Source organism: Schistocerca gregaria, chromosome 1 (assembly GCF_023897955.1).
Source record: "Schistocerca gregaria isolate iqSchGreg1 chromosome 1, iqSchGreg1.2, whole genome shotgun sequence".
Taxonomy (NCBI): domain Eukaryota; kingdom Metazoa; phylum Arthropoda; class Insecta; order Orthoptera; family Acrididae; genus Schistocerca; species Schistocerca gregaria.
Genome location: NC_064920.1, coordinates 515,307,750 through 515,323,288, shown reverse-complemented (window position 1 = coordinate 515,323,288; position 15,539 = coordinate 515,307,750). Strand labels below are relative to the sequence as shown.

The following is a 15,539-nucleotide window of genomic DNA, read 5'->3' as shown; positions in this document are numbered from 1 at the left end:
TTTGGTGTTCATTTACATGATGTTTATGTGAGGCTTTTGCAAATGGTGTGAGGTGTACTTTTTAGCAAAGTGATTACTTATGAAGAGGACATGTGAGATTTTGACTATACATTTACTGTTTAACTTTTATGTGCTGTCAGATAGCGACTAAATATTTTGGGAAAATTAAAGAGAGTCAGAAAAGGTGGTGTGTTCAGAATGTAGACCCCGTCAAGTCTATCTTAAGCTAAGTGAAAGATGTGGATCGATTGGCATACCTGGAAATACATATCGGGGTACACTTCTCAATGCCACAGGCACATAGAGGTTGTGGTATGGTGTGGTGTGGAGATTGTTCCACAGTGCTTCATATTTTCATAAATATGTACCTACCTTTTATCGGTACCATGATGACTTCTTTAAGTTGTATTTTCGTACACTAACCTAACTAAAATGCTCAAATAATGAAACTTATAAGAACAACAGAAATTCCTGGATGGAATAATACGTAAAATAAAGGAAAGACAACCACTAACACATAGCTGACTGGCGTGCGGTGCATAGAAACATGCAACAGAACAACTATTTATACAAGCTTTTGCAAAAGTTCAAAATAAAAATCCAGTACTGTGGGATGTGGATTTTTGCAATGTCACGTAGATGAGGGGAAGAAGAGTAGGGATAAGAAGTACCAACATAGACGAAGTTGCATGCTGTGCTAACAGAGCCCTAAAAAGATAATTAAGATCTATAGTGCCATGAATTGGTCACTTCAATGGATTTCTTAAAGGAAAAACTAAGGCAATTGGGTACGGATTCATAATAAATTAGGAGTAAGTTTCCCTTAAATTACCGGAGTAGAGGAGATGGAAGTGAGGTGTGAGCTATAAACAGGAGGAGCTATGTCTTGAGCAAGGAAAAAGAGAAAATATGCAAGAACAACAACATTGTGTGAAAGGTTATGTTATGTGCAAAATGTCCTGAGTAAGGAGGTGAGATTGGTAGTTTCTACAGAGGTAGAATACTAAAATTTTGAGGGTTACTGCAAAGTTGAAAATTACATAAACCTACCTGATCTGCAGTGGATCGCTTGGTATATTGAAGTAGAAATTAATTTATAATGAGACAAGTGTCTTTTAGTATCCTGTCCCCAAGGAAGGTTATAATTAAAAAGTAATATAGTAGGTTATAAGTTGCTTTAAAGATGTAACTACTCCTGTCTGATAACAGTAGCGGAAAGGTCATTAAAGTACCATAAAATATGTTCTGTTATAAAGAATGGATGATGATTGGGAAATATCGCCGGAGATAATAATGATTGTTTCCATCCAGGGATTTACTTCAGGAATGTGCACTGTCCAAACATGTCTTAGTATATTCGTAAGAAATTTGTATGTCTAATTTATGAAATGGTAAAAATCTGGTAAGGGTTTGTACAATTTTCTCATGAGTGGCACTAACAAAAATTTCTATGAGTTTTGTAAAAAGGTGTTTTATACTAGAGCGCGCATGTAATCAGTCAGACTGCGTATAATGATTACCAATACATCGATAAACCTGTAAACAGCGATAATTTTATATGGGCCTGGCTGATTTGCTATGTGCACTATGTTAATCACCCCTCATTACGACGACAAAGTAAATTTAGCAACACCCTTTTATAACAAAGACAAAATTTCGCAGAATTAACTATTTCTTACTTTCTAAGAAACTTAGACTTTTGGTGCTTTATTTCCAGAGGATTTGTTACATACTACAGAACTGTATTTATTCTAGCGGTAAAGAGAATAGCATACAGCCACGGGCGAGCTGTGCTGAGAGGCAAACGCCAAAGAGCTCCTATGTTTGAACGAGTGTGTAGTTCGTCCATTGTTGAGCATGAGTTGCAGACAAGTGTTTTGTTGGGCTCTTATGCAGCTTATCTCCATGATTTTCGCAATCTGTGAATGTTTTTAGTTGATGTAAACACTTTGGACTTCGCTAAAATTTGGACAATGTCCGGAACCTTGAAAAAAATAAGGTTGCAGACAAAAATGAATGGAGGTTTTCAAAGACAATGATAATGGAATGAAACAAGTAGACATGGCGAGGAAGTGTAGACTTGCACAATCAGCGTTAGTTACATTCCTTAAAAAATGAAAAGAAATTGAAGAAAGTTTTGTAGGTGGAAAATTTAACCTTTCAAGAAAAAGAATGAAGATGGCTGCTGCTGCTGATATGGACAGTGCTACACTGCAGTGGTTTAATGAGATGTGTGTGCAGTATGTACCAATTAATGGTCCATTGATATGACACAAACCCTTAGATTTCTGTAAGTTGCTTGCAGCCAAATTTTAACGCAAATAATGGTTGGTTGCAAAGTTTTAAGGACAGGCATGGGATCATTTTTAAATTGATTCCAGGAGAAGGAAAATCAGAACCCTTAGGTGATGCAGAATTTTGGAGGAAAAACACCAAGTGCAAACTGTTAGAAAAATACAGTCCTGAAAACTTGCACAAGGCAGATGAGACGGGATTGTTTTATCAACTGATGCCAAAGAAGATGATGGCCTTTACAGGAGGAAAGTATAAGGAGGCAAGCAGTATAAAGTATGCCTTACTGTTCTCTGCAGCAACACATCAGGGACACACAAATTGACACCACCAGTGATCAATCAGCAAACCCACAGGGCTTCAAAAATGTATGAAGCTTACCAGGTAACACGGTACATACATTTCATTTTACCTTTCTTTAATTTATAAATTAATTCAGTACAGTATAGCTTCAGCTGTAATGTTTTGCTACAGTCATATTGTAAATGTGATTTCTTTTACTGCAGTTAATTACAAGGCAAATCGAAAAGCATGGATGATGTCTACTCTTTTTAGTGAGTGGGTGCTTTCGCTTGATAAAGAGATGTCAATGAATAACAAGAAAATCGCATTGCTATTGGATAATTGTAGTGCACATAACAACTTGCTAGCTTTATAGAACATTGAACACTGCTGCTTCCCCCTGGACTGTACTTCGATTCTTCAGCCACTAGATGTGTGGATAATTAAGAACTTTAAGACAAAATAAATTCTGTTCACATTTAGTTAAACACGTGATTGCACAGATTGAAAGAATGGTGTACAATCCCTGCAGTTTCAGTGTGAAGAAGGCTAGTTCGTGGAACAGTGTACAGCCAAATGTGATTGTGAACTGCTGGAAAAATGCAAGAATTACTGAAAGTGAAGATGTTGTGGTGGATGAAATAATGCAGGATGGTATTCAAAGTGCTCTAGAGATTTATTCAGCAGTTACCGGTAAAACCATAGATGCTTCAGTAGTTGCATACTTGTTAGTGGATGATGAGCTGTTGGTGTGTCAAGCATGTACCGTTGAATCTATCATCGAGGAGTTAAAGGGTAATTCACCTGTTGAAGATTCTGATGATGACAGAGATATGATAAGTGTGAATCCCTGCTTGTGATGGAGCTAATAGGTTAGTTGCAACCATTTGCGAGGTGCCGGGATGGAGAAGAGTTTGTACCTCTTTAATTCTGGCAAATTTTACATGAGAACTGGACACGCACACGACCCCCTCCTCACCTACCACCTAATTGATTATGTGCGTAATGGTAATGAAAGGAATTGATGGTGGACCCTGCTGGTTGGTAAAATAATGAGTACACACTCACAATAATTTAATAAAAATAATTATCTACTCAGTAAAGAAAAAGCTAAATATTTTCATAATAAATGACAGGAAACAGGATTCTGCATCTACCTATGAAATGATATGCGGATAAAATATTACAATGTGATTTATTATAAATCAGAACACAAAGGTACTTGATTGTCAATACGAACAGTAGGCTATAGGGTAGGTTATACAGAACTGTTATGAGAATAAGAGTTCACTCTAGAACAACAGGCTCCTACTGTCTGTGATGCAATAGATTGACGATAATGACTGGAGGTCCTAATAAATAATATACTACTCCTCAGACTATAATGAGTATGATTAGTAGTGAGAGCTCAAATGGGATCACATGGAGAAACACAAGCAAGGTGGACTTAGCAAAGCGAGTGCGGGTGCTGCTGAGGGATTCAGTACAAAAATGATAAATCCTACAATGCCGTAGCCACAAAATACTGTACCAGTCCTGAAATCTGCAGCATGTCGTCGGTAGGCAGTGCTCTGATGATGTAAAAAAAAAAAAAAAAAGAAGAAGGTTCAAGTGGCTCTGAGCACTATGGGACTCAACGTCTGAGGTCATTAGTCCCCTAGAACTTAGAACTAGTTAAACCTATCTAACCTAAGGACATCACACACATCCATGCCTGAGGCAGGATTCGAACCTGCGACCGTAGCGGTCTCGCAGTTCCAGACTGCAGCGCCCAGAACCGCATGGCCACTTCGGCCGGCTCTGATGATGTAAGCGCCGACTTCTGCTATGCAGCAACTCTGTTTCAGCCCCTGGTTTCGAAGGCTGTTTGTAAATTACAAGTTCTGCCGAAAAAGTGTGACTAAGTTGCAAGACCATCCGACGAAGATCAGATCCCTAATCCAGTGCACCCGTGCAATGCAAGAGCAAAGCCAACATTGCTCAACTCCCTACTATGCTTGAAAACCGCAAATGAGTATTCAGTGGTGATTCCAAAATTCCTCCACACTGTCTCAGAACATCATTCGCACTAACAGAGACCATTCCCTCCAATTTCAAGCGGGGCTTTATGACGTCAACTAGCCTCAGTTTAAGTTGACCAATCATGCTTCTGCTATTCAGCTGAGGGCACTGAACTTGCCGTTTGACTGGCTACGAAAACAACATGCCTAGACCACTGGCCATCTGGTGCCAGACAGTCGCACCCAGCAGGGCACGGTCCACAAGTATTCTCAGAATCATGCGGACAGTGCAGTCAGTCACTGCCCGCAGTCTTTATTCCAGACGCGCCAGAGTGGTAAACATATAAACTGCCGTGACACTCGGACACCTTGCAGATCGTTTCGCCATGCGTTCAATGGGCGAAACTCGACCAACGTCAATCATTCCACCAGGCGCTGATGCCCATTGATGTATGACCCTCTCGGTATTCACAGAAGTGCAGCCCCCAACGGGAAACACAGTGACAACACAAGCTACCCAGGGAAGTACCCAACATGCATAAGAATCAAGTGAAAAGTATTTTGAGCTCTCAGTACAAATACTCTCAATACTGTGTCTTCTGTGGTCTGTTTGTGTTCCAGTTTTCTGCAAGTTGGGATGTTTGGGAGTGGCGCCACGTTTTGCTTCAATGCACAGAAGCCATGTCGTGACGTCTAATGGGAAGTGACTCCCAGTTGGGCCCCAGCATTTAGGTGTTGTTTTGGATGGCTGGGCAGGCTGCTTCCAGCATTTTAAATTAAGTCACCTATTACCCAGGGTAGCCTAGTGTCACTGCCCGTTTGGTAAACATTTAATGTGTTTCTTGTATATTTAAAAAAATGTTTTTTTAGATTTGTTTGTGAATGAATTGTGTTAATGTGTAACTCGTTCCGCTGCTTGTGTTAGTTGGGTTCTTATGAACTGATGTCCGTTCCATTAATCACTTTCATATCGCAAATTATTGCTCTTTAAAAAAAAGGAATTATCTCTGTCACATTTCTTTAAATCACCTCCAGATTGTAATTTATTGTTCCTTAAGTATTGAAATCTTTGTGGCTCATCTCTTTAAGCCAGTTTTGGTATTGTCTTAAATATGGCCACGTGTTGATTGTGTCTTAGCTGTTTTATAACTATTGTCTTGAATAAATGGTTAATTTATTGACTTGGTAGTTGTTGTGTTTGAGGAGTGACATTATAGGGCATTGATCTTCCATGCTAAGTGTACCCCTCATCCCGACTTCCTTTGTCACAATGATATGGTTGGGTTCATACCTTTTGATAAAGGAGATTAGTACTAAAGTATTTTAATTCATATTTCAACATGATAGATGTCTGAAAAAGTTAGTACTAAATAAAATGACAATAATTTCTCTTTTTATTGTAGGTAAAATTAAATTCACACTATAAAATATCCAAGAACAGCATCAGGAGTATTCCACAAAATTCCTGGTCCGTATCATTAATGTCGATATGCAGCAGGATTTTGAAACATTTATTGTGTTCGAACATTATGAATTACCTCAAAGAGAATGGTCTGTTGACACACAGTCAACACGGATTTAGAAACTATTGTTCTTGTGAGGCATGACTTACTCTTTATTCACATAAAGCAGAGTGTTATTGACAAGTGATTTCCAATTGATTACATATTTCTAGATTTTCAGAAGGCCTTTGACAGAAGTGTTGTTGTTGTTGTGGTCTTCAGTCCTGAGACTGGTTTGATGCAGCTCTCCATGCTACTCTATCCTGTGTAAGCTTCTTCATCTCCCCTACATCCTTCTGAATCTGCTTAGTATATTCATCTCTTGGTCTCCATCTATGATTTTTACCCTCCATGCTGCCCTCCAATGCTAAATCTGTGATCCCTTGATGCCTCAGAACATGTCCTACCAACCAGTCCCTTCTTCTTGTCAAGTTGTACCACAAACTCCTCTTTTCCCCTATTCTATTCAGTACCTCCTCATTAGTTATGTGATGTACCCATCTAATCTACAGCATTCTTCATAGCACCACATTTCGAAAGCTTCTATTCTCTTCTTGTCCAAACTATTTATCATCCATGTTTCACTTCCATACATGGCTACACTCCATACAAATACTTTCAGAAATGACTTCCTGACACTTAAATCTACACTCGATCTCAACAAATTTTTCTTCTTCAGAAACACTTACCTTGCCATTGTCAGTCTAAATTTTATATCCTCTCTACTTCAACCATCATCAGTTATTTTGCTCCCCAAATAGCAAAACTCCTTTACTCATTTCCTAATCTAATTCCCTCAGCATCACCCAACTTAATTCGACTACATTCCATTAGCCTTTCGCTCCCTGTATTTTACCCCTGCCACCTTCAGAATTTGAAAGAGAGTATTCCAGTCAATATTGTCAAAAGCTTTCTCTAAGTCTACAAATGCTAGAAACGGAGGTTTGCCTTTCCTTAATCTTTCTTCCAAGATAAGTCGTAAGGTCAGTATTGCCTCAAGTGTTCCAAACTGATCTTCCCTGAGGTCGGCTTCTACCAGTTTTTCCATTCGTCTGTAAATAATTCGAGTTAGTATTTTGCAGCTGTGACTTATTTAGCTGATAGTTCGGTAATTTTCACATCTGTCAACACCTGCTTTCTTTGGGATTGGAATTGTTATATTCTTCTTGAAGTCTGAGGGTATTTCGCCTGTCTCATACATCTTGCTCACCAGCTGGTAGAGTTATGTCAGGACTGGCTCTCCCAAGGCCGTCAGTAGTTCTAATTGAATGTTGTCTACTCTCGGGGCCTTGTTTTAACTTAGGTCTTTCAGTGTTCTGTCAATCTCTTCACACTGTATCATATCTCCCATTTCATCTTCATCTACATCCTCTTCCATTTCCATAATATTGTCCTCACGTAGATCACCCTTGTATAGACCCTCTATATACTCCTTCCACCTTTCTGCTTCCCCTTCTTTGCTTAGAACTGGGTTTCCATCTGAGCTCTTGATATTCATACAAGTGGCTCTCTTTTCTCCAAAGGTTTCTTTAATTTTCCTATAGGCAGTTATCTATCTTACCCTAGTGAGATAAGCCTCTACATCCTTACATTTGTCTCTAGCCATCGCTGCTTAGCCATTTTGCACTTCCTGTCGATCTCATTTTTGAGACGTTTGTATTCCTTTTTGCCTGTTTCCTTTGCTGCATTTTTATATTTTCTCCTTTCATCAATTAAATACAATATTTCTTCTGTTACCCAAGGATTTCTACTAGCCCTTGTCTTTTTACCTACTTGAAGCTCTGGTGCCTTCCCTACTTCATCCCTAAAAGCTACCCATTCTTCTTCTGCTGAATTTCTTTCCCCATTCCTGTCAATTGTTCTCTTATGCTCTCCCTGAAATTCTGTACAACCTCTGGTTTAGTCAATTTATCCAGGTCCCATCTCCTTCAATTCCCACCTTTTTGCAGTTTATTCAGTTTTAATCTACAGTTCATAACGAATAGATTGTGGTCAGAGTCCACATCTGCCCCTGGAAATGTCTTACAATTTAAAACCTTCTTCCTAAATCTCTGTCTTACCATTATATAATCTATCTGATACCTTCTAGTATCTCTAGGCTTCTTCCATGTATACAGCCTTCTTTTATGATTCTTCAACCAAGTGTTAGCTATGATTAAGTTATTCTCTGTGCAAAATTCTACCATGCAGCTTCCTCTTTCATTTCTTATCTGCAATCCATATTCACTTTCTACGTTTCCTTCTCTCCCTATTCCTACTATCAAATTCCAGTCACCCATGACTATTAAATTTTCATCTCCCTTCACTATCTGAATAATTTCTTTTATCTCATCATACATTTCATCAATTTCTTCGTCATCTGTAGAGCTAGTTGGCATATAAACTTGTATAACTGTAGTAGGAGTGGGCTTTGTGTCTATCTTGGCCACAATAATGTGTTCACTATGCTGGTGTAGTAGCTTACCTGCACTCCTAATTTTTTATTCTTTATTAAACCTACTCCTGCATTACCCCTATTTGATTTTGTATTTATAACCCTGTATTCACCTGACCAGAAGTCTTGTTCATCCTGCCACCGAACTTCACTAATTCCCACTATATCTAACTTTAACCTATCCATTTCCCTTTTAAAATTTTCTAACCTACCTGCCCGATTAAGGGATCTGACATTCCATGCTCCGATCCATAGAACACCAGTTTTCTTTCTCCTGATAACGACGTCCTCCCCGCCTGGAGATCCGAATGGGGGACTATTTTACCTCCAGAATATTTTACCCAAGAGGACACCATCTTCGTTTAACCATACAGTAAAGCTGCATGCTCGTGGGAAAAATTACAGCTATAGTTTCCCCTTGCTTTCAGCCTTTCGCAGTACCAGCACAGCAAGGCCGTGTTGGTTAGTGTTACAAGGCCAGATCAGTCAATCGTCCAGACTGTTGCACCTGCAACTACTGAAAAGGCTGCTGCCCCTCTTCAGGAACCACACGTTTGTCTGTCCTCTCAACAGATACCCCTCCATTGTGGTTGCCCCTACGGTGCGACCAATTGTATCGCTGAGGCCCGCAAGCCTCCCCACCAATGGCAAGGTACATGGTTCATGGGGGGGAGGACCTCAGAAGTAGCTTGTAATAAAATTGTGTGCTTATGGAATATCTACTCAGTCATGTGACTGGATTCAACAATTTGTAGTAATTGATGGAAAGTCATTGAGTCATAAGTGATTTCTGGAGATTCCCAAGGTCCTCTGCTGCTTCTTACTGTATGAATTATTTAGGAAACAATCTGAACAGTCATCTTAGGTTGTTTGCAGATAATGCTGTCATTTATTGGATAGTAGAGTCATCAGAAGATCAAAACAAATTGCAAAATGATTTAGAAGAGATAACTGCATGGGATGAAAATGAGCAATTGATCATAAATAATGAAAAATGTGAGGACATCCACATGTGTGCTAAAAGGAATCCGTGAAACTCTGCTTACACAGCAGATCAATCAAATCTAAAGACTGTAAATTCAACTAAGTACCTAGGAATTACAATTACAAACAACTCAAATTGGAAAGAATACATAGGAAATGTTGTGGGGAAGGTGAACCAAAGACGGAGGTTAATTGGCAGCATGCTTAGAAGATTTAAAAGATCTACTAAAGAGATTGCCTATACTACGTTTGCCTGTCCTCTATTGGAGTACTGTTACTTGGCATGGGGCCTTACCAGATGGGATTAATGGAGTACATCAAGAAAGGTCAAAGAAGATCAGCACATTTTTTATTATTGAGAAATAGGGGACAGAATGTCACAGACATTGTACAGGATTTGGGGTGGACATAATTAAAACAAAGACATTTCTCGTTGCAGTGGGATTTTCTCATGAAATTTCAATCACCAGCTTTCTCCTCCAAGTTCGAAAATATTTTGTTGATGCCAACCTATATAGGGCTAAACAATCAACACAATAAAACAAGAGAAATCAGAACTTGCACAGAAAGATATAGGTGTTTGTTTTTTCTGTGTGCTGTTCAAGAGTGGGATAACAGAGAATTACTGTGAAAGCAGTTCAGTGAACCCTCTGCCAGGCACTTAAGTGTGATTTGCATAATATCCATGTAGATGTATATGTAGGTGCAGATATAAAGTCATAATACTTGCCGAGCAGTTCTAGGTGCTACAGTCTGGAACCACACAACCGCTACGGTTGCGGGTTCAAATCCTGCCTTGGGCATGGATGTGTGTGATCTCCTTAGGTTAGTTAGGTTTAAGTAGTTCTAAGTTCTAGGGGACTGATGACCTCAGAAGTTAAGTCCCATAGTGCTCAGAGCCATTTGAACCATTTTTATCATAATACTTCATTGACTCCTATTTGGAAGAAATGAACAATGTTTCCTTGTCCTGATTTAACTGAAGAATGTAAAAACAAGCTCCCTTGTTCTGGTTTGTCACAAAATTTTGGTGAAGTAAAATATAAAATTTTGGGGTAAGTTATGCACGGGTGTTGCCCCTAGTAATTCCATCTTTATCAATGTTTTATAAATAAAGTTTTAGTGGGTATGTATATCCAGTTTACGATCTCTCATTTTTTTACTACTACGTCGCAGCGCCAACTCTTTAGGTGATCCTGTATTAGGCTTCAATACTAGCACACGATGCTGTGGCACATTACGCTTACTACCTGAGCCCCCATCTTACTCTGTTACTCGCTCCTGTGAACGGGAACGCATTATGCAGATCTTTGTTCCTCTCGCATCCATCTAGAAAAGGTAATGATTTTACTATTTTATATTTCTAGTTTTTACTGAGTGTGACGAAGACAATGTTGGCCTGATATATTTGACGATGCCCTTTGGCTACACTGACTAAAGGATTCTTCTAAGAAATACCAAATTAAGGTATTTGCTCTTTCAATAGGTGATCTGTTTATACATGCTTATAGGTTATCCAAGTCTGCACAACGCGATCGTGATTCTTAAATAGATTTATTTGTTCTCTGTTTTCTATGTAGATAACCTCAAGATGCCTAAATAAGGCGAAACACGTCATTGAAAAATAAAAAACTAAAATTGCAACTAAGACCATTTTTAACCAATACTGTTAACCAATACTGTGGTTTGCTATATGCCACATATGGATTGGAAGAATTTCTCTTCTCTGTCAATCCTGATGAGCTACTGAATAAATTCCAAGTTGATATATTGAGTCAACAAACACTTTACTGCAGTTATCTGTTAGTCACTAATATTAATCAACTAACATTATTCGTATTGTTATTTCTTTATTCAACACTTTTGGAGTGGCACCTTGAAAACTGATCAGTACATCTGACTTTCCAGGAATTTCATAAATATTAACAGAACAAAATGCAACAGGACTGAATGAGTGTGGAGTCCCACTTTCTACATCTTACTTTCACGTCCAAAGCATCAAGACTGTACAGGGTTAGTAGATGCCTTTATTTTTAAAAGAAAAAATACAGTGCACATGATTTTGTATAAATGAAAATAAAAAGTGTTTGTTTCTCAAATTCCAAAATGGTAACAAGTTAGATTACTTGCCAGTGGCAGATGAAAGACTAGCAAATGTCTACATGTGTATTAATCATTGCCTCCTATGATATGCTGTGGTGTTGACATTAGTTTTGATTTTAACATACAGGGTGATTATAATTAAAGTTAAGCTTTCAAAACACTGTATAAGTAACACCACTAGTCAGAATTGCAATGGAGAGGGGGGAAAACGTATAGCAAAAGAAAAAAAAAATAGAGTGATCATTGATCAATAGATGTGTCAGAATACAGAAATGAAAACACCCATTATGTGCACAATCCACTGAAGTTGGTAAAAACGCACCAGGTACACTGCTTTTCCTCCTTTCGCATCTGTGACGTTCGCCAGGATGGTCTCAATGCTGGATTGTGCTCTGCTTGTAAAGCTGTATTACAAGAATGATGACTGTGAAAAAGTCACTCTGCAGAAAAATTGAAAAAACTGTTTCTTTTCGTGTGCAATCTGGTAGAGGGAGGAAATGAATTGCTTCGACGTCAGTGGAAGCAGTGGCCACAGCATTGCAGGAGGAGATGAAGCAGTGGCCACAGCATTGCAGGAAGAAATGATTGGTGGTGTGCAAGTGTGTTGTGCACAGAGAATTGCCCAAACATTGGACATACCCGTAAGGAAGGTGTATAAAATCCTACAAAACATCCTTCGTTGCTATCCATTCAAAATTACACTTGTGCATGAGTTGCTTCCTGTTGACCTGACAACAAGAGAGAGACCTTTGCTTTAGAATTGTTTGCTCGTACAGAAGTGGACTATGGATGGCTGTGGACAGACAAAGCCCACTTCCAACTGACAGGATGTGTCAATACACAGAATTGTCGAATATGAGCAATGGAAAATCCACACACAAATCAATCAGTACCACTTCATCCTAAAAAGGTCACTGTTTGGTGAAGGTTTATGGCATCATTTGTCATAAGGCCATATTATTTCAAAGAGAAAGGTGCTTCCGGTCCTGTTACCTATAACGTTACTGGTAAGCGCTGTGAGTGTCTTTTGTACAACCACGTCATTCCAGCTCTCCAACAACGTGGGTGTGGATGGGATCATTTTTATGCAAGTTGGCACACCTCCGCGCATTGCAAATCCAGTTAAGCACCTGCGAAGCGCCATTTCGGAAATGCTAGAATTATCAGCCAACATTTTCCTACAGCCTGACCATCCAGGTCATCTGACCTTCATCCGTGTGACTTCCAGCTATGGGGCTATCTGAAAGATGTGTTTGGTGTTCTGATTGCAAACTTAGATGCACTGAAGGCACAGATTGTGCAACACTCTTAGTGACCCAGGAAACATTTCGATCAGTTGTGGAACATGTTGTTTCTCGATTTCAACTTATTGCAGAAAACAATGGACAGCATATTGAACATGCTTTGTGCCAGGCAGATGGAAATTAATAATCTGATTTGATTTTCATTGATGCTTTTTATGCAGTTTTTGGCCTCAGGAAAATTAAAAGCCAATGTGATTGATTCTTTAACGTGGGTTTTTTCCCATCCAATGTGATATGACCTTGCTGTGGTGGTTGGGCTTACATAACTAACAGTATCACACCTGTACACCCATGTACAATGAGTAGTACAGTTTGTTTAGTGTCAAATTTACACCTTAGGCATTGTTGCATGTTTCATTTGTCATTTGTAGTTGACCACTAATAAATTATGATGCTTACAGCACAATCAATACCTACATTTTGTAACTATTTATTTTTCTTCTGCCATATTTTTCCCCCTTCTCCAGTAATATTTTGTTGCAATTTGATGTCATTCTGACCAGTGGTTTTATTTCTACAGTGATTGGAAAGTTTAACTTTAATTATAATCACCCTGTATAGATAGCCAGTAAACATGACATAAACATTGTATATGAAAATATTATTAATAATATAAATTTCAGATGTATTCATTTGTGATTTGTAGTTTTTTCTGCATTTTGACCTCATTTTCTTATGATGTTACATTATGTGACAGAGCTATGTCACTTAAAAGGACAAATGTCATATTGTTTTCATTAATATTTGTGTTGTTGTTGTGGAGATGCAGCTCTCCATGTTAGTCCATATTATAAAAGCCTCATCATCTCTAAATAACTGCTAAAACACACATCTATTTGGGCATGCTTAGTATAGTGAAGCCTTGATCACCTTCTCCATCCTCTAACCCCCCACCTACACACACACACACACACACACACACACACACACACACACACACACATTCCTCCATTATCAGATTGATGAGTAATCCACACCTCGTAGTCAAATTGTGCCAAAAATTTAGTTTCCCCCAATTTGATTCAGTACTTATTCATCAGTTACTGGGTCTACCTGTCTAATCTTCAGCATTCTTCTATAGCAGCTCATTTCAAAAGCATCTACTTTCTTCTGGTCTGAACTGTCTACACAAAACATGTAAAGACATTATCGTGTAAATGTAATAGTGGGCACAAATCAAAACTAAATGACGGAGTTCATTGTATGCTAACACAAATTGTGTCAAAAAAACTCAAAATTGCGGTGGCTGAAGTGACTGCAGAGCTCAATAGCCATTTTCAAGACCCTGTATATAGCGACACTGTCCGCCGAGAAATCTATAAAGCAAATATTCATGAACGAGCTGCTATACCGAAACCATTAGTGAGGACAATCAATGCAAAGAAGCACAAAACATGGTGTCAGGAGCATAAATCCTGGATGGCTGATCAGTGGAAACATGTCATATGATCCTTCGAGTCAATATTTTCATTATTTCCAACATTGGGCCAGATTAACATCTGGTGAACGCCAAAAGAAACCTACAACCCTGATTGCTTGGTTCCAGCAGTTACGCATGGAGGTGGAAATCTGATGGTGTGGGCAGGCAATTATGGTATCCTGCTGGCCCCATCATTACTCTCAAAGACCATGTTACAACCAATGATTATGTGAACATTTTAGGTGATCAGGTTCAAATGTTGTTCCCCAACCATGATGCTATATTTCAGGACAATAACGCACTTATTCACACCCAGGACAGTACAATCTTGTTCTGAGGAGCATGCAGCTGAACTGCAGACTCTTCCGCGGCCTGCATGTTTCCCAGACTTGATCATTATCAAACCCTTGTGGGCAGTATTGGAGTGCAGACTCTGAAGCAGATTTCCCTCCCTTATCACTAGAGGATTTAGAAGAGGTTCTCATGGAAGAGTGGCACAACATTCCACTGGAGACTATTCAATCATTATATGCCAGTATTCCAAGAAGAATGGCAGCTATATTATGTGAAAAAGGGGGCCCAACCCTCATTAATAAACCATCCTCCAGTAAGTACAGGTGTTCACATTGTTTTGTCTATCCACTGTATATCTGTGTGCATGTGTAACAGAAAGTGAAAAGGAACCACCTGTCAAAGAGGTAAAATTTTCATTAGAAACAAAAATGGTCGATACTATCAAAATATCTACTTTTGTCTTTTTGTATATTGCAGTAATTTACTTCATTCTGTACATGCTCATACTGATTTTAAAGTTGTTTCAACCAAACTGGAGTTAACAATATCATTAAAAGCAATTGATATCTGTCTTCTGGAAGAGGACTTCTTGTTGTTATGGGGAACTAACATCAGCCCAACAAGAGGCCCCTTTTCTAAATCTTGCAGTTGTGTATGCAGTGCTTCCCAAACTAGTATCTTCTACATTTTAAAGGCATTTTATGGGTCTCAAAGTAGCTTTGTATAAGAATATTTTCTGAATACAATAATGCCAAACAAGTGGCCCCTTCTTATGTGAAAGTTATAAATGCCTACAAATGTTACCAATTTGCAGTTGACAGCTCTAAAATGCCAGCAACAAAGCCCTACACCTACATCATGTTTACCCCACTGCTGCTGCCAGAAATCAAAAAGGTGAAGCGCTGTGAATACATATGACCAGGT

The 15,539-nt window shown here is 38.8% G+C and overlaps 1 protein-coding gene across 1 annotated transcript; it reads left to right on the top strand.

Annotated features, from left to right (window-relative positions):
• Nucleotides 1-1,973: 1,973 nt before the first annotated feature.
• On the top strand, nt 1,974-3,434 carry LOC126355839 (tigger transposable element-derived protein 6-like). The gene is made up of 6 exons (XM_050006342.1): nt 1,974-2,022; nt 2,123-2,240; nt 2,296-2,544; nt 2,592-2,676; nt 2,732-2,918; nt 3,058-3,434. The coding sequence occupies exons 1-6, from the start codon at nt 1,974-1,976 to the stop codon at nt 3,432-3,434; spliced, it is 1,065 nt and encodes a 354-aa protein (XP_049862299.1).
• The last annotated feature ends 12,105 nt before the right edge of the window (nt 3,435-15,539 follow it).